The following is a 27,405-nucleotide window of genomic DNA, read 5'->3' on the forward strand; positions in this document are numbered from 1 at the left end:
CTGCAAAGCTTGCCACTGTAGCCGCTGGAGACAGAGTGCTGCAGGGCATGCAGCGGGCAGGACTTCTTTCAAGGGAGGTAGGTTTGAATTTGTTTTGATTTCAAATGACTTGCTTGTTTGTTTTGCCACACTTCTTGCTTTGATTTCTTTTCTTTTAGCCTCCCTGGTATTGTCCAGCAGCCAAAGCCTTTTGCTCAGTGTCTCCTGTAGGCTAGGACTCGATAGGTCCTCAACATTGGCTCAAAAGATGACTGCTGCAGTGTGACTTCTGCCTTCCTCCAGCACCTTATCACTGTTCTCACCGCACGACTTGGTCCAAGAGGATTTGCTTCTTGCACCCGAGGAGCAGGAACAGAGCATCCAGCTGTTCCTCAGGCACCTTGGGCTGGACTGTGAGTGCCAACCGCCGAATATTTGCTGCCCTTGTGGGCTCTGCTGCCAGCAGCAGGTGCGTGCCAGGCTGGTACTTGGGCAACATGTGGTGTGGGTGGCTGTTAAGCCTCCCTGAGCCATCACCTCCTGCTGGCTGCTGCTCTGAGCCAGAGGCAGCCTGGCCAGGGAAGCTTCTGCTTCCCTCACAGCAAGCCAGCATCTTTCCTTGGGTTTATGGGAGACGTTTTTCTCTTGATGAAGCACAACGCATGCAATGCTTGTTTGGGATGTGGGGAAATGTGGGGTTGTTCGCGTAACCCTAAATGGACTTGTTCTGAAATCTTTTCTCCTTTTGCAGAAAGCAAATTTCATCTTGAAAAGTCTTTCCCTTAACTATAGCAGACCCACTGCAGGGATGAATGTCATCTTTAAAGAGGAAGAAAAATTATGGGAGGAATTATGTAGTACTGCAGGTTTCCAGTGTGGTGAATTTAAGGTACTCAATTTACACCATTATAACTCTTCAAAAATGATTATAAAAGATCACCTCTGTAGCCCAGACTTTGCCTATCTCTCAAGTACAAAGATCAACTCTTTGTGAAATGTTCGTGTTAAACCTAGCTGCAATTTGGCAGGAGTTTAGGGAGGAGAGAAGGAAATGGTCTGGAAAGATGATCATGATTTAAGAAGCTGTTCTCAAACAAAGCAGCCTCATTCTTTTATTTCTATTTATCTAGCCTGTCTTGCAGAGAACGTTTTTTTTTTTTTCTATCAAAACATATTTATTTAGATCTTTCTTTTATGTGACTGAAACCTTGTCAGCCAGTTCCTGACTTACAAGTGCTTGATTCTGCAACCTTAATATTCTCCTACCATAGTTTTGTTTATATTTTCCTACACTTGGTCTTAGGAGCAAATTTTGTTTTTAAAAAAAAGGCAGATTTCCCACCATATGGAACCATATGTACTCTCACAGGGGTCAGCAAAATGGCTGAGCTATTTAGATTGAGATTTAGCAGAGACCTCCACTTGAGCTAAGAGCGTGCAGCGAAAGCGCAGAAGAGCTCTTCGCAATGGCAGGGTGGTCTGCTGCAGCCCACAGCTGTCAGTGGCCGCTGTGCGTGGTCAGCAGAGAGTCTGCAGAGTTGCATTAAATGGCAAAGTAAATGCAAGTTAAAGGTGGAACGCTCTGTTCTAAGTGCATAGGGTGTGCCATAGGAGAGGTGCCATCTGCACATGGTGGCATGGTGCTCTTCTGTCTTGCGCCACAGTGATCCTCAGCACCAAAGATGAGCAATTAAGGAAAACCTTGCTTTGTCCTTGACCCTGCTTTAGAGTAGTGTGGGGTGTTGGAGCTTTTAACTCCAAGGATCTAGCCCACCCTACATTTCTCTTTTTCTGTGTTACCTAAAGACCACTCACGCATGAAGAAAAGCACATCATTCTGCAGTATTTTCTGTATTTCCTTAGGGATAAGCATCTGAAATGAATATAGCAGAGCAAAGACAACGGTAAGGATTTTTTTGGCACTGTTAACCAGTGCATTGTCAGCAGCTGTTTATAAAAAGCAAAATTAAAAATTAAAACCAAAACATCACCCTAAGTTAAGGCAGCTGTCTCGTTCCCTCTTTCTGTCCTTTTCTAAAGCTTGCTGCTGACCCATGTTGCTATCTCTGTGACCCTCCGAAGTCGGCCAGCCTCAATAAGCTGAAGCCAGTGAAGCAGCAGGTGTTGCAAACACGGTGTGGTTGTGTGGCAGAAGACTTACAGCAGCAATCAGCTCCTTGCAAAGGGCTTTATAAGCTTCCGCTGTGGGTTTGCTACGTGCCTTGTTTAAGCACAGGGATCTCCCACTGCAAAAGAACATGCCAGTGTTAGCATGTGTGGGTAGCTCAGGGCTCAGTGCAAAGCAAAGCAGAGTATGAACTGCTGGTTTAGGATTGTGGATGGATTTCCAGGGCAGCAGCAACACACCCGTTTCTGGGTTACAACATGCTACTTCCTTTCAGTGTTTCAAATCCTTGCTTCAAAGCTTTGAGACCTTCTAAATAAGGCAGTCGGAGCCTTTATTAATATTGGTGAAACACTGTGGTTTCCCCTAAATTTATCCTAAAAGCGCCTGTTGTCCGCTGGGACAGACGTTGCCTGTTGCTTTGGGGCTACATGCCTGGACTACTTTTGCTGGAACTATCTGAAAACACTTAGCCTGAGGCAAGCACATTAGAAGGAAAATTTCTGCCCAAACATCAAATGTTTGGCAGTTATGAGCAACTGAAATCAGGGTCTTATAAAAGGAAATGTGAAGCAAATTTAACTGTTGTCATCTGTGCCAGGTGTCTGTCTATACTAACATTTCTGGGAGGATATCAAGTAATATGTGCATGTTCATGATATATCCTTTCTCTTTAGGAACCAGCTTTAGTCTGGTAAAACTCATTAAAGTCTATGGAATTACAAGCCCATAAATCTAATGCAACACTGGAAAATCAGGCCCTATAGATGTGCTCTGTGTGTGGTATCAATCTATTTGCAGTGTATATATAAATAAGATTTGTGGTGAAATGAGAAAAACAAGCTGCTTGTACATCATCTAGGAATGAGCTCTATGTTGTGCTTAATATTTTCCAGAGACAAGTGTGGTGACAGACTTATCAGAAACACTGGCTGAAATGAAGCTGTTGATCCAAACATCCTCATCGCCCTTTATCCTAAAGCCAAAGCAAAAATGAGACATCCCAGTGGGTGTGGGCCATGGTAACATTACTTTTTATCATTATTATTATTATATTCAGATGTTGGTTGTGTTTACAATTACAGTACTGGCAGACAGACTCTATTAGAACTGCCAAAGCTGATCATCTAGCCCCAAATCTGATCATATTACTGAGAACACAGTCTGGGATTTTACAGGGGCTCGAGACAAATTGACTCTTTCTTCCTTGCCAGCTCGTCTTGTTGTATCTATTTCAGAGTGAGGCACAACATCTATTTTATTGGGCCTCCAACTCTTGCTTGGATGCTTCTGGGTGGCTGTCAGGCAGAGACCAAGCAAAGTTAGCGATTTTCTGTTTGGGGAGGCAACAGCATGCAGGTAACCTCGCAGATTTGGTGGGTAAGTGAGCTCAGGTTCACCATGTCTGAAAGATAAACAAAGGTTTTCTTCTGCATTTTGGCACCCTTTTTGCAACAAAAGATACTGTGGAGGAGGCGAAATGGCTGGTGAGCCAATATATGTCATTTCTCTGTGGTTAGGCTAATTTTTATTTATTTTTTTTTTGTCCTGGGGATAACAAGCCAACAGCACTTGCATGGTATACGTTGTATCCAAGGGATAAAGTGAGCATAGGAGCTGAACAAGGACAAAAGATACCCTTCAGGCAGGTCTAGCAGCGGGTACTTCAGTGAATTTCTACTACACAGACTCTGTTCCCTGGGTTTAATGGCTCACCGAATGGAAATGAAGAAATGAGCAGATTAGCTTCCCCTCTGGAGAGGAGAGAGGCTCTTTGAAAGGCAAAGTAGACATTCAGATTATTTGCAAGCAGAGCCATGGAAGCAGGAACCCCAAGGAAGTGGCCATGTGCAAAAGGATTATTATGAGGCAATGTCCTGGGGTAAACAGCAGAGCAAAGCTACTTGAGCTTAGATCTGACTCCAGCAGAAGGACTGTTTTCTACGGTAGGAATGAGTCCCTGCAGCTGAATTTAAAGCAGCAGACTGTTTTAAAGAACAGCACAGAACTTCCAGCTCCTGCTTATTAGATCTCAGAGCCTGGAGCTCACTGGGTGTTGTAATGGCAGCTTCCTCCTGCACCACAAAATAGGGAGATTGCAAAAGGACCCACATTACCAAGCAAGGATGTAGCAAGGATGCTGGAATCCATGGGTCCAGCCCTAGTTCAGGGAAAGGGTTTTCCCATATCACAGCTGACTCTGCCGAGCACTTGGTTGCTGAAGTGGTTTGTGGCAGCATCTCCTTTCCTCACCGCTGGCAAGAGCTGTTCCAAGCGGAGTTCCTCTAAGAGAGTTTGTTTTGATGAAGCTGAAATGTATGTTTATGTTTTTTCTTGGCGGAAACTGCTTGCAGACGTCCCGGGGTTTCAAGGATAATGAAATTCCTTTTTAGTGTCAAAACTATTCCCTCAGTCTGCATTGTGCAGAGCTGTTGGCATAAGGAACCTTGGAGAAGGGATGTAGCCTTAGGCTCAGCAGGAAATGGTTTCAGGAGCAGGCAGCCAAGCGCAGCTTCTTCTCCCAGTAGTGAGATGCCACAGGAGGCAGGAATCTGCTGAATCCTGAAATCAGTGGGAGACAGATGTCGGGAATCTGCTTCTTGCAGAGCCACGATCTGCCTTCGTTGAATGAAAAGGTCTTCTGACCTCTAGCTCGTGGGTTTTCCTGGATGCCCGAGCACCCTAGCTGGTCCTCCCTGCCATTTCTGGAGGCAAGGTTACCCAGTGGAGCTGACTCAATTCTGCCACTACTTTCATAGCTGCAAGATTGTGGATCCAAAATGCCTGTTTTGTTTTGAACTTGGGAAATCTGGATTTTGAAACTGGTAGCTCAGCATTCGTGGGAGAGAGAAGGCTGGGGAAGGGGAAGACAGGAGGATGGCCCAGAGCTGTTGCCCATCTTGGCGCTGAGTAGGTGCCTCAGCAACGCGCCGCAGTGAGAGGTGGTGGTTCCTGAACCAGCCTCCGCTACTCCTCAGCCTGTAGGCTCTGGGCAAGAGCCATGGCTGAGTTCCTGCAGTTCTTCCCAGGTGCAGAGTCTCTCCCCCAGCTCTGCAACCTGAGAGAGAGAGAGGAAAAAACAGGCTAGTGTGGAGTTGTGGTGCACATGTCCAGCTCTAAAGACTGGCTGGGCATGCATTTACCAGGCTAAGAAGTAGAGCTGTTCCTCTGTCTAGTTTGTATAATAATTCCCTGTGCCCTTTGCTTTTTGAAACAGCAGTTTTTCATACTACCAAGTGCTTCCTTTCCATGCCTTGCCTCCTCCCTCTCCTAACTGCATAGTTACTGTCCTTGGCTTACTCCCCTTCCTATCTGTTGCTTACCTCACGCTGTCAGTGAACCGAACAACCTCTTCCTGCAGACCAGTGTCCTTCACAAGGAAGTCATAAAATCCCACCATCCCCACCACCCAGCACTGAGGTGTTCAGAGCTGGCCAGGAGGGGTTTGATTTTCCTGTTCTGGGCTTTAAGCTCATGATAGGTTTCTGAGCCCTTTAGGTTTGGGAGGTACCTCTGAGGTCCTTTTTTCTGAGTTATTATTTCCTTGTTTGTTCATACTCCCCAAATTCACTTTTTAGCAGCTCTCTGGGGAGGCTGTAGGTTAGTAGGAAACATGTTCAGCCTAACTCAGTGGGTGTTGTTCCAACAGCTCTTTGTTGTGGACAATTCAGGTACACCTACTAGGCCATATTCCAGAAAGCTGCTGAAATCAAAGGAAATGGGGGTGTCTCCATGGGTTACAGAAGCTCAGCACAGAGGCACACCATTTTCAAGGGAGGACCGTTTCTTCACCATGCAGTGATAGCAGGAGTCTCCATCCTTAGGACAGGCTGCCAACCCTCTCTTTCAGATAGGCAAGTTGCTATTCCTCACAGTTGCTATTCTTGCCATCCAGATCTGAACACTGGAAACTGACCCATGTTTCCCTTTGGGCTGGTAAGTTTCTCCTGATTTTCTTTGGATTTTTCTAAGCCTGCACTTGACTCTTTCTAATGGATTCAAGAATTGATTCCATTGATTTACTGCATGGTGTTTCAACGTGCTGTGATATCTGATCCAAACGGGCCAGATGAAAGCCACTGCTGTGTGGGCAAGAGTAAAAACAGGAAGAGGGAGGTGCAGATATTGCTGTCAGCACAGTTGTTGGAGAGGAACCATTTCCCCCTTCACTTTGAGCAATAAACATTTAGGCTTTGCATGGCTAGGACCACAGCATTATCTTCCATTTAATTCTTGCTTGTTGTTACTTAGCTGTTGTCTTTTTTATTTGAATGACTAAGCAGCTCTGAAGACAAAACGTAGCATTTATTAGCAGTTCTGAAAAGGAAATACAGCTTTTTTTTTTTTTTCTTCTCCCTCCTGTGGACAAATGCCTATGTAGAGGAGCAGTGAAGCTCAGCTTAGATGTTATTTTAAGCAGCTCATTTTGCTGCCTGACCTATATGACTGAGTTAAGGTCACAGGAAAGTGCATCTTTTTTTCCCCAGATTAGATGATGCGCTTCATGCTTTGGCCTGATGCTAACAATTTTGATTTCTGGGACTGGAGATGGAGATAAAAAGGCACCTTAATTCTACTAGTCCTTGCTAAATCTTCTCAGAGGAATTCTGTAAGCTCCTTCTGTAAACTTCATCATCCTTTGGTTTCATCTTCAAAAGTAAGGGCATCAACTACCCTGTGAAGGACAGCAACACAGGGTGTTTTTGTAAAAGGATGAATGTAGCATAGCTGTCAGTCCCGCTGCATTCTCAGTTTATTCAGTGCCATTAAGCTGACTATCATATCGTTCATGATGTTGCTTGCAGTTATTTTATATATTGGGTGTAGTTGATATGCTAGCGGGCAAGGCTGCCATCATTCAGGGGGATGTGAACAAGCTGGAGAAATTAGATGGCAGAAGCATCATGAAGTTCAGGAAGGCAAATGCAGAGTCCTGCACCTGTGAAATAGTAACCCCACACAACAGTACAAGCTGGGGACTGGCTGGCTAGAAATCAGCTTTATAAAAGGACCTGGAGCTCCTGATGGACATCAAGCTGAACATGAGTCAAGAATGTGCCATTACAATGAGAGCCAAGCACACCTGACACCTGGCTGTATTAGTAACAGTACAACCAGCAAGTTGAAGTAAGTGATTATTCCCCTCTATTCAGCACTTGTGAGGCTACATCTTGCATGAAGTGTCTGGTTCTGGCTCCCTAGTAGGAAAAAAAGTTGATAAACCTTACAAAGGAAACATTAATGGCCTACAGCTCACGAAACACAAGTGTAGACCTGAGCCTGTCAACACTTACATATGTCTTAGAGCTGTGCATTATATGTGTAGTCCTGACCCCACTGGATGCAATAGCTCAGCATTCAGTGGCTTCAGAGAGGTGGGGTCTCTTGCTCTTTAGTTTTTATTGAGGTCAGTGGGGCTTTCTTACAGAATAGGAAGTTAACTCTTCACAGCTCTATTGCCTTACAGCACTGTATGGTTGCTCCTTAAGTACACGTTTCATATGAGGTGCTTTCATTTTGCCTTCTAACCATAAATTGCCACTTGATTCCCAAAACTCCCTCACTCTTTGCTTCCTGTCCCTGGAAAAGCAGACATGGATGGGGTACAGTTGAGAGGATCAGAAACAGCAGAAGGGACAGCGGGCTGTAGAGCTGCTCTGGAAGGTTCCCAGCAAGTCACTGCTCCCCCACTGCATGCCCCTGCTCCCTGCAAAACGTTTTCATCGCCTCTCCTGTGCCAAGTGGCAGACCAGCTGCTTGTCTGGCCCTGACCCAGCCAGCTGGGCCAGACCTTGTGGTGAGGGCTGGGTGTGGATGGCTGGAGGAGAGGTGGAAACACCTTCAGACTGTCCTAAAGGGATAAATCGATGATTGCTTTCTGACACAGGGAGCAGCCGGCAGGTTGCTGCTTCACAACTCTGTCCAAATCAGATGATCTGTCACTTACAAAGGCCGTTAAAAAGCGCGCTATGGGAGCCTGCTTTGCTGAACGGAGGGAGGAGAGCACAGGCTCTCTGAAACGCGTGTGGCTGGGAGGTGCTGGCGTTAGTCCCCCAGCGATGTCACCGGGAGAGCTGCAGCAGGGATGCCTGGAGAGCGTCAGGCTGCTTATCTCAGCCACAGCTCATCCTTTGTGTAACACGGAAAGGTCACGCTCACGGCTACTGCATGGGGGCCTCCTTCAGATCCTGCCTGGCAGCTGCGACTGGATATGAAGGAAAAAAGAAATGAAACCCAAAGCTAATAATGCAAAGAAGAGGAATGCAGCTGTGATGTCTTTTTGCATTGAGAATATATAAGTTCACCAGATACATGCTGCCCCTTTTCCCCTAGCAGATAATCCACAGGGAAACCAAGGCTTTGCTGTGGCTCTCACTGTCAGGGCTGGGGCTGGCGCTCCTGGTGTCCGTCCTTGCCTGTGCTCCCATGTGGGGGGTGCTGCTGGGGCCGTAAGCTTCCCTTGTTCCTGCACTTCTCCTTGAAAATAAGGCAGCTTGTCACAAGGAGACAAAAGGCATAGTGGAAAAGATGACAACTTTTGTCACTTTAGCTTCCCTCATAATGGTCTGCGAGTTTTCTTGGAGGAAGCCAGGGAACTCAGGGATCCTGAGGGCAACGCTTCACGAGGCCCCTCACACTGATGCTGTGCTCTGCTACCCTTCTGCAGGGCAAGGACACTGTTTTTGTACCCATACAGCACTATCATGCTGTATATTAGCTCACTTGATTGCTTGCTGTATTCAGAATATGCTTTTTCTAATAAATAGAAAAAAAAAGTTCATTTTCTCTGTTCCCAGAACTCAGATATTGCCTTTTTCAACAAAACCATTTTTATATAATAGAAAATGCCGAGATGTTATTTCTCCTTCATCTGATAGAACACATTTTGACTTCATGCTAATGGGGAGCAGGAGCTGCATTTTCAATATAGGTGGTACCTACATGATATTACCCCTGCTCGTATGATACCTCGACACCTCTCTGTGGAGCCCATCTGCAATATCAAGTATTTTCCTGTTACCTGGTAAGGCCTGAGGATAATCCCACCTCATGGGAATGCCTTCTAGGGAAAAGTGCTCTGGCCACCTGCTTGTTTCTGGGGCCTGCATTAGAAGACCAGCTTGCAGCTTGCAGAAGGGCAGAGGCAGCCTCCACCTTCTGATGTCTCCAAAATGCCTGCCACCAAATTGCAGTCCTGGGCTGTATATTTTAACTGGGTCACTGAGTTAGAGCCATTTGAATTCTTCATGCTCTGCATCTTTCAAGGAACTGCAGTTTAAGGCTTCATTTTAATGTTAATTTTCCCACTTACATGTTCAAAGCTGAGCTTGGAGTTACGCAAAAAGAGGCATATCTCAGTCTATTCTGAATCTGAAATGAACGAATGTATATGAACGAACGTTTTATACCGACACTATATTATAACCTCATACATTGTCAGTTCTTACAGTATGCTTTTGAGGAGGTGAAAGACGAAGGGCTCTCCCTTTTAAACATGACCCTGTTAAAAAAAGTTGTTGAGAAGTTTTCTGAAGGAGCACAAAACAAGATTCTGCTTCATGCATCCCTGTCTCTGAAATGCTTTTTTAAACCAAGGAAAAGGCTCGATGTTTACGCTGTTTTAGCAGACCCAGATCCTGTCTAGCTTCTCAGTCCTTTTACGTCTCTTTTGTCATTTAGGTTTTTGCCATTTTGCCAAAACATGGCTCCTGAGGTCAGTCTTATTATCTCTAGGCACTAGGATTGACAGGACCTTTATTAAAATTAAGTGAAGGCTGGTGATGGAGTGAGATTTAAAGCAGAGGATGGGGGCTTTTGGGTTCTCCTCCCAGCTGTACCCACAGCCTTCGCTATGGTCAGTGGGCAATGTGTTTAAGTGTCTGTGCTTCAGTTTGCCTCAAGGTCTTTGCTGGCAGAACCAGTTAGAAAATATTTTTTCTCTCTGTGCAAAGTTCTTACTTTGATGGCTAAAAAATAATAATAATGCTAATTACTTTCTGTCCAGGCCCTCAAGTCTGTAGCTAAAAGGTGCAGCCTGCAGCAGGCGGACAGTCCTGGCGAGGCACCATCACAGGCACGGCTTTTAGAGCTGTGGTTTGAGTACCTCGTGGCACGGTCTCCAGTACAGGATGGTTCCTTGGGCCCAGTGAACCTCCCTTGTCCACCTGAGTCCTGCCCTGATGAGCTGCCATGGGCTATAGACAACATGCTGTGTCTCAGCAGGTGTCAACCTTGGCCATCTGAGGCTTCAGAACTGCAGCTCTCATGAAGAAATAGGGAATCATTTCCAATTGCAGTTTTTTGTTTGGTTGGTTTTGTTTTGTTTTTGGTTTTGTTTTGTTTTGTTTTGCTTCTGGCCAAATTCTTTCAGATAAGTTAGCGAAATTAATAATGAAACATGCTGCTTAGCCAACACCCTGCCTGTCCGTCGTGGCCGGCATTACCAACCCTTGCTTCAGGCAGTTGTGTTTGCTTTGAGGTGGCCATAGCCTGCAGCCAGCTGGCTGGCACCCTGGCTGTAATCGTTGCAAGCCTTGTCGCTTCCCCAAACCCAAGGGAGTGTGAGCACCCAGCTCAGGGCTTCCTCTCCATCTCCTGCCAGCACAAAAGGGAAATTACAGCTAAGAAGGGGTTGGGAAGGGGTCGTGTCAGGTTCACTTGTTAGCACGCTGGTAAAAGTGGCCCTCGAGGCAACAGGACGGCCTTGTTGAGCTGAAAAATTGAGTGAGTTGAAGTAGTCACTGATGGTAGGGGCAGTGGCTGGAAGCATAAGTGGGGCTTTGGGGATGGACAGAATGAGGAAAGGCTCTGAAGGTGCGGACAAGGAGAAAGAAGCTGAATTAGACTGGTGATTCCAAGCAGATGGTACTCTTCAAATGACCAGGCAGGAAAAGCAGCTTCAGAAGCAAGATAAAATGATAGCTGGCCAGCAAAAAAGGCTGAAAAGTGAATGATACAGATTTTATTGCAGAAATATACAGCAAAAGAATTTAATTACAGTCATGATTTATTAAAATGAGCTGGGAAGCATCCCAGTTCAGAGAAGCTTTTTATAGAGGAGGCAGCCCACATATTGCCTATCTAATTAGCAAGAGAGATTTGTGGACATAGGATGTGGAAAATGGCAGCCACAGGGTGAATGGAAGTGTGTCTGTAAATCACAGTTTGACAAATGAGGGAGAAGGCTGCCTTGGCTCATCGCAGCCACTCCCTTGTTTGTGTCTGTTCCTTTCTTTCCAATCCAGAGCTGAAGTGTTTGTCCCTTCAAACAGCTGTCCTGCCTTTGCTTCGTTTGATGCTGTGAAGTTCATCAATATTCATCAGGACTGGAGAGACAGAGAGACTAATTTTCAGCTGAGGCAGCTGGGTGACTCGCTGTCAGCACCGACACCAGCAGCAAGGCCAGATTCTTTGGCTTTTGGTGTCTCCACCATCCTCCAGCAGGAAACCTGCGCTGCCACTGCAGTGCTGCCAGCTGGGGGAGGTCTGCTAAGGACTACGGGGATTCAGGCATGACTCCCATGCTCATCCTAGCAACTCCAGATAAGAGCACAGGAAAATCAAAGCAAGCTTGCAAGGTGATGGCCAGAAGCTTTAAAGGGTATGCTGGTACGTCTGGCTTGTTGGTAGGGGAAAGCATCTACAGTTCTTTCAAGAACTTTTTGTTTTTCCAAAATGCTGGTCTTAGCAGGCCAATTCATATTTTTCCTGCTCTATGAAGTACCCTCCTGATAAGTATAAATAATGTTACATATGCACTTGTATTAGAATTTGCTAAAGTTATTTGCCTGGAATGTGCATGGGGGTCTTAGCATAACTGCCTATTGGGATTATATTCTCAAAGGAGTTTAAATCCTATTTCCAAAGTATTGCTGCCACGTAGGACAAAGGCAGATATTACAGATCTGCAAACATTTGCTGCTCGGGAAGCCGACCCCTTGGGAAGTTCTGGGCAGAGACACCTTGTAAAGCCCTGCAAGACGGCTGTGTCTCAGCAGCAGGGCTGAGATCAGACACCAAACCAGCTCTGAAGCTGTGGATCCCCAGTGCCCTATGTACCTCCACCGAGTCGCCCTGGTGAGAAGGGATGGTGAGATCAGGGGCAGCATCACAGGGATGTGACTGCTGATTTCCTAGAGCTGGTCCCTGGGCTGTGCCAGCCTCCTTGGAGGTGTCTCACCATCTCTGTGCTGTGTTCCTGTGGCAGCACAGATCTACAGTGCGTTTCTGAAAAGGGGATGTGGATACTTCTAGCTTTGGCAGTGTCACCCCATGTCCACAAGCCTTCTGTTTCTCACAGCGGTAGCGATGGCAGAAAGCACCAGCAGCAATGGCTGCTGTTTTGTTAGCGTGCCTTGTGCTGGTACCTGCTGCAGTTCCCTTTAGACTTGAGGGCTGTGACCCTGCGTGGCCTCTGCGGGTGTCTGTGCGGGTGGTGGCAGGTGCTACAAGTGGACATGCCCTTCATAGTCCCCGGGGGACAACAAATTCCATCACTTCTGCCAGGTTTGGCTGACCCGTGCTGGCTGTGGCAGATCAGAAGTGATTGCAGACGTGCTGCATCTTTTCCTTCATCAGATAGCCAAGACAGAGGTAAGTGTTGCACCGCACTGAGGAGAATAAAATCCCGCAGCTGAGAGCAAGAGTGACACTTTTCATTATTTCTGTACTCCAAGTAATTTTTCTTTTCAAGAGCTCTTCAAACCAAGCAAATGAAGACCTTTCTTCTGTACAGCCAGTGGCACTCCAGAAGATCTGATCTGCTCTCTGGAGTTTCCACTGATTTTGTTGTAGCCCTCAGGCTGTAATCCAGAGCCAGTGATCTGAGGCACGTGCTGGAGATACCCCGGAGTCTTAGGTTTTGCTTTAACTATTTACCTTACTAAATTGAACCTCTTCATGGAACAACAATATCTTTTCCCACTTGCAAATCTCCATCTAATCTGACCATTCTTGTCAATAAGTGGAGAGAGAAAAGCTGAAATGAAAAACTAAAAGGTACCTACTTCTTGCAACTGTCTATTGTCTATTGAAATCTCGTGTCGTGAAGGGCATGCAAAGTTTCTGCTTTTTTTTTTTCTGTCAGGTACCTTTGTCATCAACCCAGATTTGCTCTCAGTTTGGGATGTAAACTGACCTGGTGTCACTGAGATTTGCCTGATTCCATGTGTGAGTTTGGCTTGCTTTTGGCATACGGGAACTCGCAGCTGATCCAAACTCATTCAGAAGCTCAGCAGATGCTTCTGTGAGCCTCTTCTATGTTTAGAAATGGAAATGAAGCATGAAACCAGGTGCTTTCTGTGCTGTCCTGAATTATGGATTTTATTCTTGTTAGAACACAGTTTACACATCTTCTGGTTTACCATTTTTGAAGAAGATACAGAGCAAAATAGCAGGTTCTCCCTGACAACTGGTTGTGGTACCCCAGGAGCTGCCGTCTTCCCTAAGGCTCAGCTCCAGTCCATTTGAATTCAACAACGACCTTTCATTGACATCGGCAGGGGTGAGCGAGGGCTCTATGGAGTACTAGGAGCCAACACTGCAATTAAAACTGAACCTAGCCATGTACTTGGTGAAGTTCTCTGTCCTAGGTTATGCAGGAGATCTGAAAAGAAGATCTAATCCTAATCTCAATGAAAAAGGAATGAGCGTTTTTGAGATTAAGCATCAGAGGACTTTTTTTTTTTTCAAAGAACTTTAAGAGAAAGCAAGAAACACTTAACTTCAGCTTTCTGTTCAGAAAATATCGACAGTTTGGTGTATTTTGAAAAAAGCCACAAGAATGGTTAGACTATTGCTGCCATGACTGCAGGTTTGAAAGAATTAAAAAAAAAAAAAAAAAAAAAAAAGGGCTGCAGATTTTTCATATGCTGCTTAAACATAATAATGTACTGATGGGCTTTGCATTTAGCAAGAGTAATCACTAAATCTCAGCTGAAATGCTGGGTGGAGGAAAAACGATTATCGTCATGATTGAATGGAGTCTGGCAGGATGCTTTGTTGTTTGTGGCTTTTATTCTTGAAATTATTTTTCAGCTACTAAAACTATGGCTTCTCTGTACACTGAACACCAATAATGGAGGCCAATAATGGGAGAAGAAGAAACTGCTGAGAACACATCGAAAGGCAGAAGGTTTCAACTCGTGGCTCGCAGTAGCTTGCAGGGAATCCATCATCATTTTGTTTGTAGTGATTAAAGGTGAGCAACTTAGCCCTGTGTGGGACTTTTTGCCTTTGAAACACATTTCGTTAATTATTATATCTTAATTTATTTTCTACTCTAAAGTAAGTCCTGCTGTAGAAGGAGGGTTTAGGAAACACAAGATCGTGCTTTTCAGTGGCAAAGCTTCAACTGTGTCATCATTTTTCATACTTGCAATATTAAACCACAGTATCCACAAGGGAGGTACCATAATAGCAAAATGCTATTAAAATGATGGTGTATTTCGTAAGAGCTTCCAATGTCTCTCATAATATTTGCAGATAATCTCAGTTTGCCAATTTGTCATGTCATTATTCTCCATCTATGATATCCAGTGACGACCAGATATACTTTTAAATTCATTTTTATCAATGTTAGTGAGCTTATTACTAACCTGTTGAAAAGCAGAACACAAGCACTAAAAGCAGTGTAAAGGCAATGTATTTATTATTGTAGCATGCAGCCAAACCTGCATCATAACTGCTAGTTAAAGCGTTGAGGTCTTCAGTTTAGAAAGACAAAGTGACTAGCCACCTTTATAAACTACTATCCACGCATATTTTTTATACTTTGCTTTTTGTGATTAGTGACCAAGGGCTTGTTTTGTCTGGCACGAGACAGTTTTGCCTTATCAGGTGCATGCATTAATTGTCAGCAGCTGCAATTAGGCATTCATTTGTACCAAATATTCTACCTCAAGCTGTTATTTGCACCTGACCTTGGATTCCCAGATGGCAGGCACTTCTGCTGTCTTTGGAAAGGAAGAGAGTAAAATTGTAAATCTTTTTGCCATGGCCTGGATGTTGGCAGATGTGCATGCACATTCTTGCCCCACAAACCAAGCAGGAGCTACTTCAGAAGTGCAGCAGAAGTAAAAAGGTAAAAAAAAAAAAAAAAAAAAAAAAAAAAAAAAAAAAAAAAAAAAAAAAAAAAAAACCAGATTGAGAAGGATAGGTGGGAACAAATGAGAGCTCTGCCTCATGCCTTAAAGCCTTTGAGTACAGTGTTGGTTTGGGTTATAGTGACATTTAAGTAGCACTTTACACGTTATGCATTAGCACTAAGTACCTCAAGCAAGAGACATAGGCCTTCCATTTACTTTGCACATTTATTTTATTAGACTGTGTGCTCATAGCATCATCTTTCCGAACTGCAGTATTGCAACTGGACACTAGAGAGCTCCTTTTACCAAGGACATCCCTCCAACATGAGGGCAGGCTCCATGAGACGTTCATACAGAGCATTCCCTTTTTTATACAACATAATTTTACTCATTTTTCATTTTTATGTTAAAAATTAATATTCTCAAGGGAAAGCTCTCTTTGCCAGAAAGAGCAATGGTTGCAGCTGTAACTCCAGATCTCCTGCCCCCTACAAGGCAGAGATTTCACAGGAGTTGTAACTTGGGAACTAATTATACAATTTCAGAGATAACAAAAAGTAAATCAATTGCTGCCAGCTTGGATATTATAATTAAGTTTTCCACTGAGTAACAAATACACTCAATGTGTCATTTATTATGACTATTACTATATTAATAATTGTAATAGCCTATGCCACGCACCTATGGAGAGTACATGTTTTTGTCTAAATTGCTGGGTTATAGTTGCAGATGTGGGATGAATTCTAAACAGCTCTCTGCAGTCACTCTGCTGATAACCTTAAGCCTTACAACACACAAGCTATTGCTAAACACCACTCTATTAGCAAGTGATATAACAGGATGACGACTGGATTTACTTTTTTCATTAGCTTTGTTTGACCTGCTCCCCGAGTTGCCTTTACCCTATCAATCATTTATTCAAAACCAAAACAAAATCTCCTATGCTGTCACTGTAAGGGCACATGCATTCCTGCTTCTCCGACTCTGACACAAGCACAGTCTGCTGCAAGATGCTGTAATGATGTGGCATCCTACCTTATTGCCCGTTTGGGATTTTGCTCTAGGGTTGATTTACAGATAGTCATGTCCTGAGGGCACAGGATTTTGTCTCCCAAGCAAAGCCCTGTCCCACTTTTATCTCAAAATCTCAAGAGTACAAAGACTGAAACAGTCCGCAGGAAAACTTCAGGAAGGCTGGGGAAAGCCTTGTTCCAGCCTCCCCTGTGCTCTGTGGAGGTGCTTGGATAGGGCAGAGAACTAGCTGCCTCTGTGAAGAGCTGCAACAACAGCTTTTACTGAAGTTTGTCCCAGCGGCACCAGCATGCTGATGCCCGATGCCCACATCCCTCGCTCCTGCCTTCCTTTCCCAGCATGAAGCAGAACAGAGCCAGTGAGATTCGTGTCCCTTCCCAGTCCGTTGTGTACCTCAGAGGTAGGAGATGGCCCCACAGTTGGGAGGGCTGTTTGCAGCTCCTGATTCTGTCCCCTGCCCAAGTTCCTCTGTAGCCTTGGGCAGAGCTCCCAGCTTTCCTGCACCTCTGCTGCTTCAGATTTGTTGAATGGTGAAGCAAAAAGGCTTGCTTTCTTCCACCGTTTCTTTGCCTCGTTCCCCTGCCTGGATTGGGATCTGATCAGTTCTGCCTAGAAAGCCAGAGAAAGAGTGTTCTGAGTTTTGAGGAAGCCTTTCTTCCAGGACAGCCTGACTGTATTAACGACAGCGAGCTGAAACCTTACATTAACCTTTCTTTACTTTGTTTCCAAACCAGCATGTGACAATAATAGCTGAATGCCGGACTCTAATGGTAGTCTTTCTTTGTTCTTTTCAAGCCACAGTCCTTTGAAAAGGTAATGCTAAAAGATAGATAGGAATTTCAGCTCAGGGCAGCTCCAAGCAGGTTGGCCAAGGAGGTCATTGTGGGAGGGGAGGGACTGCCTTCCGATTCATCTGAAATTCTTGTCTCTTACAGACTGCTCAGTGTGAGCCGTGGCCGTGTCATTATGCAACTCTTACACCAGCTCCTGTACGTGCAGAGCGAGGCTCTGGCACGGCACTCATCAGCTCTCTTCCTAAATGACCTTGAGCTACCCAGAATATCCTCCCTACCTTTGAGAACCGAGGACTCGTAATAATAGAAACTGCAACGAAATCCAGCCGTACCTTGCCGAACTGCAGCTGACAAAATCAAAGGGTGTGGCAAAGTCAGGGCTAGCATGTCTCTTACAAAACCCCATTTCTCAGAAAATTGTGTTTTATTGTTTCCAGCCCTGGGAGCTCATATTACACACTAGACAGACCTAGCAGGACCCTGTCATTCATCAGTCAGTTTTATGGCATGACAGGAGTCTGAAAAGTTAGAAGCCAGTTAAACAAATTAAAAAATGTAATGGGATTCTGACTGCATCTTGCAGAAGAAAAAAAGGAAAGGCCTTGGGATGTCTGTTCTTCATACGGTGGATACGTGGGCCCCCAAAAGGCAGTGACAGCAAGGTGGCCACTGGAGAGTTAGAGAGAGAAGCTTCCAAAATTTTGCAAAGGAAATTAAAATGTGATTCCTGTCAAGTCGCCCCTTATGAGCCCTCGTTTTCTCATCAACTTTTTGGACAATGTGACATTCAGAAAATCAAAAACATTAACTGGCTGTGAACTACTTTTCCTCTCTAATATTATTTTGCTTCAACTGACCGGAGAGCAAATCTTTTGTGAGGTATCCACGCTCTCAGCATATGAGGAACTCTTTCTAGAAGCTAAATGTAATAGCTCTGCCAATTTATCTGACAGATGTGGTTATTTCAGTGACAAAGTGCCCTGGGACCCTCTAATCCCCCTTCTCAAAAAAAAAAAAAAAAAAAAAAAAATCCCCACTATTGCTTTATTCATCTCCCCAAAATATTTTGGAAGGTGAACTTAGGAAAAATGACTCCCTTAACATCATTTTCATAAATCATTATTTAATGGATCATGATCCGTAGGCTATTGTTTTAATCAAGATGTAAGCCACTGTCAAGGCTGACTAAGAAGAGTTCACAGAGCAGCAGTGAGTATAAGCGGTCTCGGTGACACGAATACAATCTCAGCAGCTCAGCTCGCTGCAGCTTAGAATGGATTAATTTCCCGTGGCAGACGCCAGCCTCATGCCAAAGACTAACCCCGTCTTTAGGATTTTCACGTTCCTCACCCTTGTTGATCTATGGAGTACAGAAATAACTAGAAACAGGCCCAAATCACAAGGTGTGCGGTGATCTCTGCGGCATTTCTTCAGAGTTGGGCTGTGCCAGTGTTTTCCTTGAGGCTCCTTGGATGCCGTGGCCCAGGGATGGAAGAAAAGAGCAGGGGCAATGTGCTGAGGCTGGCTGTGTTTGTGGAGTTTCTGTCCAGGCTGGAGTTTCCCTCACTTGGAGGGCTTCATACATTGATGTTTTGCATTGCTGTGGACAAACCAGAAATTAGCAAAGCACAAATGAGTCATTGTTAAGCAGGCTGGAATGAAATTTTTGGTCTACCAGAGGTGACAGAAAACACCACTGAGAGGTGTTGCAGAGCAAGTTTAGTGGCAGTGAGCGCAGTGGGTATGCTCTCAGACTGTGGCTGGTTTTGATTTCTGCATCTTCCAGGCTGCAAATACTGCCCAGAAAGCTTCCCGACTCCCGTTGCAGGGACCCTAGGAGTGCTTCAGCTGATCTGCGGATGACTTTTGGCTGTGGGCTGAAGCCATGGGAAACTTTGTAAGTTCAAAAATGAGGCAAAACTCGGTATTTTTTTTAATCGTTTAAGAATATCAATTCAAAGGTTACAAGTTCCTACCAACTGAGAAGAAAGCTGGAGTGGAATGATGCAGGAGAATGGAGTGTGGGTGGGCATAAGAAAGGATGAGAGACTCATTTCCTTGGAGAGAGCCTTGTTCCCAGGCTCTGAGAGGAAGGAGCCCTGTGGTACCTACTAGCAGGAGGACCTGGAAATCCTGAGCTTGTACTTTTGTACTCATCATGGGGATAACTGGGAAAAGATACACGAATGTCTCTCCAGAGCATTTCAGGCAAGCCAAAAGTTTGCACTCAGGTGGATAAAAGGAATGTAAGTAGTGTTAGTAGATGTGGTTGGTACGGCTAACCTTGCCAGGTTTGTGTTCTCCAAACTCACTTTGCCATAACACAGCCATAACAATGCAACAAAGCTCTTTGTGAGATTATGTAGGAGAGAAAAGTGATTTTACCTGACACAAAACAGAATTTACACACATTCATGGACCCTCGTGCTCCCAAGCGCCAAGAGGTATGAATCCAAGTGGTCTGGCCCAGATTACTTGCTGTGGTGCAGAGGGAAAGGGACACCAGCTGTAGACATCTCATCGTGTCTCCTGGGTTCTTCTTGGATTGGAAGCCAAGTGCTGCTGTTGTACCTCTTAGGAGCTGGCAGTGATCTTTTGTTTCTTCATCCTCTTCCGCCCCTGGATTAGGATTTACTTTTCTCTCCTTATCTGGGTGGTTTATGGCTCTAAGCCTGCTCTTTTCTTCCTTTCATCACTTCTTGAGGGCTCCGGTTTATAGCCTGTCCTCTGTCTTGCTCTGTGCTTAGTCTGTCTTTAGTTTAAGGAAGTTCTGGTAAAATGCACAGATGTGCTGGCATCTTGATGACCTGCTGACCCAGATGCCATCTGCACCTACCATTCTACCATTCCCTCTGGTGCTCTCATAAGTAGATAATCACTTTCATTCAGAACGGCCTTAATATTTTTATTAAAAATTCCTCAAGCATTGCAACATATTTTGCCCATCTACAGCAGACTCACAGGAGTGCAGATGAGTGCTGAAGAAGCAAGGATCTCTAGGGAGGGTCCAATTTATCCTGCCTCCAGTTTGAGGGTGGTTTAGATTATGGTCTATGGAAACAATGCAGAGAGAAAAGGGAGCACTGAAAAGCTACTCCTGTAACTCCCATCTGCCTCTTTCCTTGTTCCACTTTCCCCTGATGCTGCCCTTTACAATTGGCCACTGAACTGGGGATTCAAATTGTTTCACTTGAGAAGCTGTATGGAGTTTTACTGCTCTGATTTTTAACTGATCTATTGGCTGCCTGTGAATTTCTCAGACACTTTGTAAGAACAGCAGCCGGCACATGGGGATGTCTGCAGGTGAAAGGCAGGGCTGAGAAACAGCTTTCCAGCCTGTGTAGCACCAGCATTGGGTTAGGTCATTGTAACTGCAGCTCAAAACTTTGCTTTAACACAGCTTGAGCAGCTCAGTACACCTCAGTGTAAGAGGTCTAGTGAGAAGAAGCAGTGTCCAGAGTGGCTGATTGATGAATTGTTTTTATCTCAAGTGTTTGTTCAACATAAACACTAGAAAGTTGAGCACTGTAAAGCAAAAGTGTGTCTGCTTGCAAAAATAAAATCCAAAAAAGTCACCTGAAAAAAAAAGCATATTCCTTTCTCAATAGCTTTTATGAAAACTTTTACCTTCCTCAAATTACAGGGACTCCATGTGGCTTATTCTACAACATAGTTTTTAATATTTTTACTAAAAATTTATTCCAGCTGTAGGTCATTGTAGAGATATGAATAATATTATTATACAGAGGAAAATCTTGACTGGACTTGGTGCAGATTTATTCATTTGTAATTTTTCCATCTTAAACCCAAATATTAAAAACCAGATGAAAGAAAAGAAAGATAATTGTAACCACTGGCTTCTACTTCGTCATGATGAAATTGAGCTTGCTTGGTAATCAGAGAATAAATGTAGAGATTTCCTGATTTTATCTGACTATCTGATTTTATCAGACCATTTGCAGTGACTGCAATTCAATAGGAACTAGGGATGCCAGATCTTTTGTATAAATCAGTTACTTTTAGGTGAGGACTGCTACTGAGTTCCAGCTCAGAGATGCCCAGAAAATACACGCCAGCTGAATCTGAATAGGGGACAGACTTGGGGGCTTCAAACTCCGTAATTATTTCAACATACGAACTTCTAGGAGGCAACTACATTGTGAAATGTACAGCCAGCTCTGAAGGCTGAGCACAGAGTCGAGTTAAACTGAGGCAGTTCAGTCCACAGCCAGAAAAGCCTCCTTCATCTCACCAAAATCAGATCCTTCTTCAGAATCCAGTGCCTCAGTGCAGTAGCAATATGGATCTGGGTGCTGTGCCCAAAGCCGTTTCTTATGCTGCTTTTGACTCCGATGCTCTCAGCAGTTCAAAATCCAACCTTACAGCCACATGACCATTTACACAGTAAATCATCTCTTTGCACAGTAGGAAGCGTGTGGTACCTGAGTTACTCATGCCCATTTCTCAGGAAAGCTGTCCTTTTAAAACAACTTCTCTCCATCAAGATTGCCACTAAACAGCCTCACACTCATTCTGACGTGCTTGCGGTGAGAAACAGTGTTCCAGCTACAGCAAAAATGCAGTCCAGGGCTTTGCACTGTAAGTGAAAGAAATGTTGGGTCATCTGACTCCCTCATCCCCTCAGCCAAAACTGAGACCGTCCTGAGTTTTCTGTTTTTCATTTTTGTGGTTCTGAGTCATTAGCTGATTTCCGTGAAGCACATAAAAATTCAACTTACACTGTCTTGTACTTAATCAGCATTAAATAGATGAACATTACAAGTGATAACTCTTATGACTCAGGCCCTATAGGCTGCACTTTTCCCTTGCTCCTATGCTATAAAATTGCTCTTTCAGGCAAGGGCAAGGCCGAGAACTCTCTTTGGCTTTGGGTGATGTCTGCAGTGCTTCTAGAGGAGAAGTGCAGCTCTATGCTGAAGCAGAAAATAAAAATACTTTCTCTCCTCCGCTCCCCGTTCCATCACGAGGCTCCACACCTCCAAATCAAGCACACACAAATGCTTAGGGGAAGCATTAATATCCTTAGCCGATGAGTGAACCCACTGGAGTGGACTACTGCAGCAGCCTGTGCCATATTCTGCTCCTGCTCTGCCCATGAAGAGTCCCACTATTGTCATTAGTGGGACTTGTCCTGCCTTTGTATTGTCCCCGACCCCTAAATGGCAAATAACAAGCACAAGTCACTTTGTACAGATTGTCCCACGCCTCTTCCCTCTGCCAAATGATGGATGTTGCTTCCACTGGGGGGGGTTAAAGACCCCGTACAGCCTCGCCCATAGACTAAAGCTTAAACTGGGTCTCGTCAAAGGCAGAAAATGCATTTGTTGTATGAGCTGAAAAAGAGATTCCTGCTAATCCGGTAACAACTATTGCAAGCTTTTCTCCAGCTTGAAATCTCTCATTTTACACGAGCATATGAAGCAGGTGACGAACGCATCTAAAAGTGGGTCATGGAGGATTCTGTTACTCGCCGTCTGTGTCAGCGAGGGGAAATGTGCATCCACGGGGCTCCACCAAGTGGTTTGTGTCATGTGTTATCTTCTTGTTGATACTGCTTTGGGAAAACTCAGGGCTTTGTGTTTTCGGTACTAATATTTAGCACACACCATGACTGCCATGGAGAGCAGGTTTATTAGGAGGTTGTAGGCTGAACTGAAATGCTGCATGCCTGTGAAAATGAAAGGTCATCCTGAGGATATTAGATCTCTTTGTCTCCTAAGGATCACAGGACCAGAACAAAAGTTGCAGGGTACGAAGGGCAAGAAGTTTTCCTCTCCTTCTTGCAATACTTCTGGCTCTTGCCCGCGGTTGAAAGGGAAAACAAAACCGTAAGAACTTTCACTGGGCTTCAGAAAGAGTCTGCCAAAGACAAACTTCCTGTAGCCTACATAGACCTAGAAGTAAATCAATATGGCAACATGCAAAGAGGATCATAATTAGGATTGCTCTAGCTCAGTCCAGCGCAGTGTTTGATTTCAGACTCTGTTGCAGTGCTCCTGGGAACTCCGCAGTCCAAATCCTATTTGGCCAAACAGAGCGATGCCTGCACTGAACTGCTCGGCGGGGCTCTGGACCACATGGGTTGCTGTCTCTCCATGGCTCTTCCAACACAGATGGCACGCTGGGACTAAATGCCAAACTCAGTTCCAGGTTTTGCAGCACTCCTTCATTTAAGATGGCAATGTCCTTTAATAGCTGGCAGAATATGATGGCTGCCTCATTTTTTTTTTTAATTTTTTTTAATGGAATGAACGTAATTTGTACCAACCAAAGACTATATGCATAGTAGAAACCAAAGATTATATGTATAGCAGATACAGAGTTTCAGCCTGGGGCTATTGAAATGAATTGCAAAACCATTCGGTAACTGACTACAAGCAAAAATCAATTGTACCAGTTACCAAGTGGCTTAGTTTAAATGTAAAATTATTTGTTCAGACAGCAAGAAACTATTTACATGTTCTACTTTAGAAATTTACTTCTAGCTATGACCATATGGTAATTTAACTTTTAAATTGTATTTACCGCATTCTTATACTCTAATCAGTCAACGCAAAGCTAAACTCGTCAGAAGTCCACGTTTAAGCTTTACACTTAAAACTTCCCCAGTTTCTCTCTGCCTTTGAGCTGTTGCCATCTTCAGATAATAACAGATCAATTGGTGCTCAACCCTTTGAAGTGCAGCAGTTCAGATGTGTCTGCTGCTGTGTACACCCTGCCTTATGTTTTACTCTGACTGGAGGCTAAACTTTCCTACTTCAGAAGTAGTGAGCTCTGCTCAAATAGTGGAGCAAGTTCTTGGAGCATTGCATGTAATTAGTTGCAAGGTCTCTAGTTTTAGCAGCCGTTTGTTAACAATCTTTTTCCATAGCTGGCACGAAACTCGTGATTCAAATACAAGTAAACAGCCAAATAGCTGGAGTGCTTCAACTATGATCCCATAATTCAGATTTGCTTTTCTGAGAAGCAATTTGGCTTTAAATTTCAGAAGTTATGACATGGCTACTTTAGGTAAAGAATCAGGGCTTGCAGGAGGGAGAAATGCTCCTCATTAGACCAGATATTTTTGGAAGAGGCAAAGCAGCTTTGGAACAAACCATCCCACCCCTGGATTCCCTTCTCTCCCTTGCCCTTTCCCTTTCTCCCTCACCCTCCCCTCTCCACGTACATGCATCGTCTTAAGACCCAAAATACAAGTGGTGAATGTGTGTTCTCCTACCTTCTGAATTCTTGCTATTTGCTGTTAGTTTCTTTATAGGTGGTCAGAGATTCTAGAAATAGATAATATTCTTATTTCAGTCTGTGACAATGACTGCTGAGTTATAAGGTTTCATACTGTGGATTGAAAGGAAAAGACTATTTCAGCAGGTCTTCGTGTTAAGAACAGGCGGTCTTCCTCTGTGGCTGACGTGAGCATTATTTGTCTCTTTCAGACTTTTGAATGAGAGAAGAAAGTAAATATCTGATACATCTTTTCATCTAGCATGGGGAAGTGGGAGCAGCATCACCTCCTCATAAAGGAAACTTGACAAATCCGTATTAACTACACTTCCTGGAAAACAGTTTGGTAAGTGTGAAAGAAAACAGGTAAAAAAGGATGTAGGGGTTTTATCCCACTCACACTCTGGGTTTCCATGCTAGATGAGAGCTGATTGTCTGTGTTAGCGCTCTCCTAAAGACAGCGAGGGCAGAATGAGGCTCTTTCCATGCTTTCTGGTGTCATCAAGCATGGCAGGTTATGAAAGCGAATGGGAAATCATAGATCACGAAGCTATGTTATTTATTCCATGGAGTACATCTCTTGTGCTATGTGGTGTCCATGTTACTGTTACGAGATACTGGCATTAAATCCCTCAATTAGAAATGATATTTTATAATCTACTCCTAAGTTACCAACTCAGAACCCTTCATTTTTGTGAGCTTTCTGTGGTGAACTAGTTAAGCTTAATGGGTGGACGCTGGGACTTGTGACAATCTTGGATGGTGAATGGAGAGTTGTGTTCCCTGCCCCAGCATGGAGTTTTCTGGTGGCTTCCCTGGGCTGGAGGCACCGGCTTTGTTGGGCTCGCAGCCGCAGCGCTACTGAGAGCCTTGGGGCTGCCTCGCCCCCGCGTGGCACATCTGCCTCGGAGAGCAGTTACAGCCTTAGGTGCTCGATTCATAACCACAGGGGATTGTAGATTTGGTTTGGTAGAGTAATTCAGGATTTCAGATATCACCTGGATTCCACTCTAAGGCAATCTCAGCCTTTAAGCCTTATAGACGTTCTTTTCCTTTTGTCAGTGTTACTGTCTGTCCTTCTCCCCGTCCCTCCTCCCAGTAATTGTCAGCATTTTCATTTATGCCACAGAAAGTCCGAGTTCTGCCTTTTAGGCATGTCTGCAACAGTGACTTTGTTCCCGAGCTGCTGGGCGCCGGTGGGCTTCAGTACTCCAGCGCCTCTGGAGCTGCTGTTTGTGTCTGTGCCCGGGCAGAGATGCTGGAGTCTGGCTCTGCGTACCCAGGCTTCAAAACTCTGGTGGAAATGAATACCGACCCACCACAATGAATGGTGTCCCACGCTGGGGAAAGCTCTGGGGAGCCGTCTGCTAAAATTTCATCAGCCACTTAAAGAGAAAGTTTGACTGATGGCCCCGCTTCTGGTGGGGTTTCCTCCCGTCCCGGATATAAACACGCTGTCCCACTTGGAGTTAACTGCTATTCTTAGCCATTACAAAAGTCCGGCTGAAAAGCCTGCTTGCTTTCTGTTGCGCTTGGAAAATACCAGATCCCTCCGAGTGCCAAACAGGCTGGGGGAAAAAGCATTCCTGGGGCGGGCTTGCCCTGGACGGCCCGCGAGAGAACTTTCCCTGGCTCCTGCTCGGCGTGTTCCCACACTCAGACACACACACACACACACACACACAGAGCAGCCTGCTGCCACGCGAGCTGGTGGTGAGCGACGCTCGGCACGTCTTTATTTTCAGGAGGAAATTCGGAGCGCGTCCAGTATGTCCATTCACATAAGTTAATGGGGGTGTCTTTGCCAAGTAGTGCTGGTTCTTTTTTTTGTTTGTTTATAAAAGGGTGGTTTTATTTAAGTGGTACAATCATTAAGAGAGCCCTTGTTTTTTTGGTTCCGTGGCCGCGCACCCTTTATTTAGGGGCTGAGCAGGTGATGTGAACGCGGCCTCTCCTTAAGGGAAGGCGAGCGGGAGCTGTCACTGGCGGGCGGCAGGGGCTCCCACGCGGCGCAGCCACCACAGCGCTGCCGGGGGAGAGGAGGCAGCCCTCGGCTCATCTCGGACGAGGGACAGAGCGGAGCGGCCAGCAACTTCCCGGCCACCGAAAAGAGCACCCCCGGGGCACCCACACCCAGCTGGGGGGAGGGTTCGCGTGGCCCCAGATGGGCTGGGGTGAAGGGACCGGGGGGGTGCCGGCCAAGCGGGGCGTGCAGAGCCCCCCGCCGGTGGCGGGCGGGGGTGACGGCGCGGCAAGGAGCATGCGTGCGGGGGGGCAGCAGGAGGAGGAGGAGGAGGAGGAGGAGGGATGGCGCGGGGAGGCGGCCGCTGTTTATCTGCGGGCGGGCCGGCTGCGCCCCGGCAGAGCGCGAGTGGCCGGCGGCGGCGGTGGTGCCGGTGCCGCCGCCCGCCCCGCAGCATGCGGCCGCCGCTGCCCGCCCGCGCCGCGGCTGCGGAGGGCCCGGGGGTGGCGGCGCGGCGCCCCGCACCCGCGCCATGGTGACGGGAGCGGCGCCGGGGCCCCGCTGCCGGGAGCGGGACCGGGACCGGGACCGGGAGCGAGCCCCGGCCCCGGCCCCGGTGCCCGCAGCGGGCAGGAAGGCGGCGGCGGCGGCGGCGGCGGCGGCGGCGGTGGCGGGGCTGTGCGCCCTGTGCTACGGCAACGCGCTGCCGGGGGAGTTCGTGCACGACGACGTGTGGGCCATCGTCAACAACCCCGACGTGAGGGCGGCCGCCCCCGTGGCCGCCGCCTTCGCCAACGACTTCTGGGGCAAGCGGATGGCGGAGAACACCAGCCACAAGTCCTACCGGCCCCTCTGCGTCCTCACCTTCAAGTAAGTACCGCCGGCCCCCCCCCGGCCCGGTGCTCCCTGCGCGCCGGGCGAGGAGTTGGCGAGGAGTTCGGGTTTTAGAGGAATAAAGAGAAGTTTGGGCAGCAGCACGGTAACTGAGGGTTACTGCGCTAGTCCTAGAAGGAAAACCCAGAGCCTCTCTTTACCCCTCAAAAGAGGGGAGTCTGTAGCAGCCCGTCACAGCTACTAGTCGGCCAGTTTGTCGTCCTGCGCGTTAGCTTGTTCTCTTCTTGCTTTACTTTGGGGTAACACAAATGATGCTGAGTGTTTGCCACGCTTTAGTATTTCAAAATGATG

At 45.9% G+C, this 27,405-nt stretch overlaps 1 protein-coding gene and 1 long non-coding RNA gene across 2 annotated transcripts in view; both read left to right on the forward strand.

The window, feature by feature from the left end:
- The first annotated feature begins 728 nt into the window (after positions 1 to 728).
- LOC121072364 lies at positions 729 to 11,925 on the forward strand. Its single transcript, XR_005821160.1, has 3 exons — positions 729 to 868; positions 3,001 to 3,126; positions 11,350 to 11,925. It is a non-coding gene; the product is annotated as an uncharacterized LOC121072364 (long non-coding RNA).
- Positions 11,926 to 26,752: 14,827 nt separating this feature from the next.
- TMTC1 (transmembrane O-mannosyltransferase targeting cadherins 1) overlaps positions 26,753 to 27,405 on the forward strand; it is a 151,825-nt gene continuing 151,172 nt past the window's right edge. The window contains exon 1 of the mRNA XM_040545250.1: positions 26,753 to 27,090. Within this exon, the coding sequence (XP_040401184.1) occupies positions 26,753 to 27,090 (338 nt within the window). The remainder of the gene's footprint in view (positions 27,091 to 27,405) is intronic.

Source organism: Cygnus olor, chromosome 1 (genome assembly GCF_009769625.2).
Source record: "Cygnus olor isolate bCygOlo1 chromosome 1, bCygOlo1.pri.v2, whole genome shotgun sequence".
NCBI lineage: Eukaryota > Metazoa > Chordata > Aves > Anseriformes > Anatidae > Cygnus > Cygnus olor.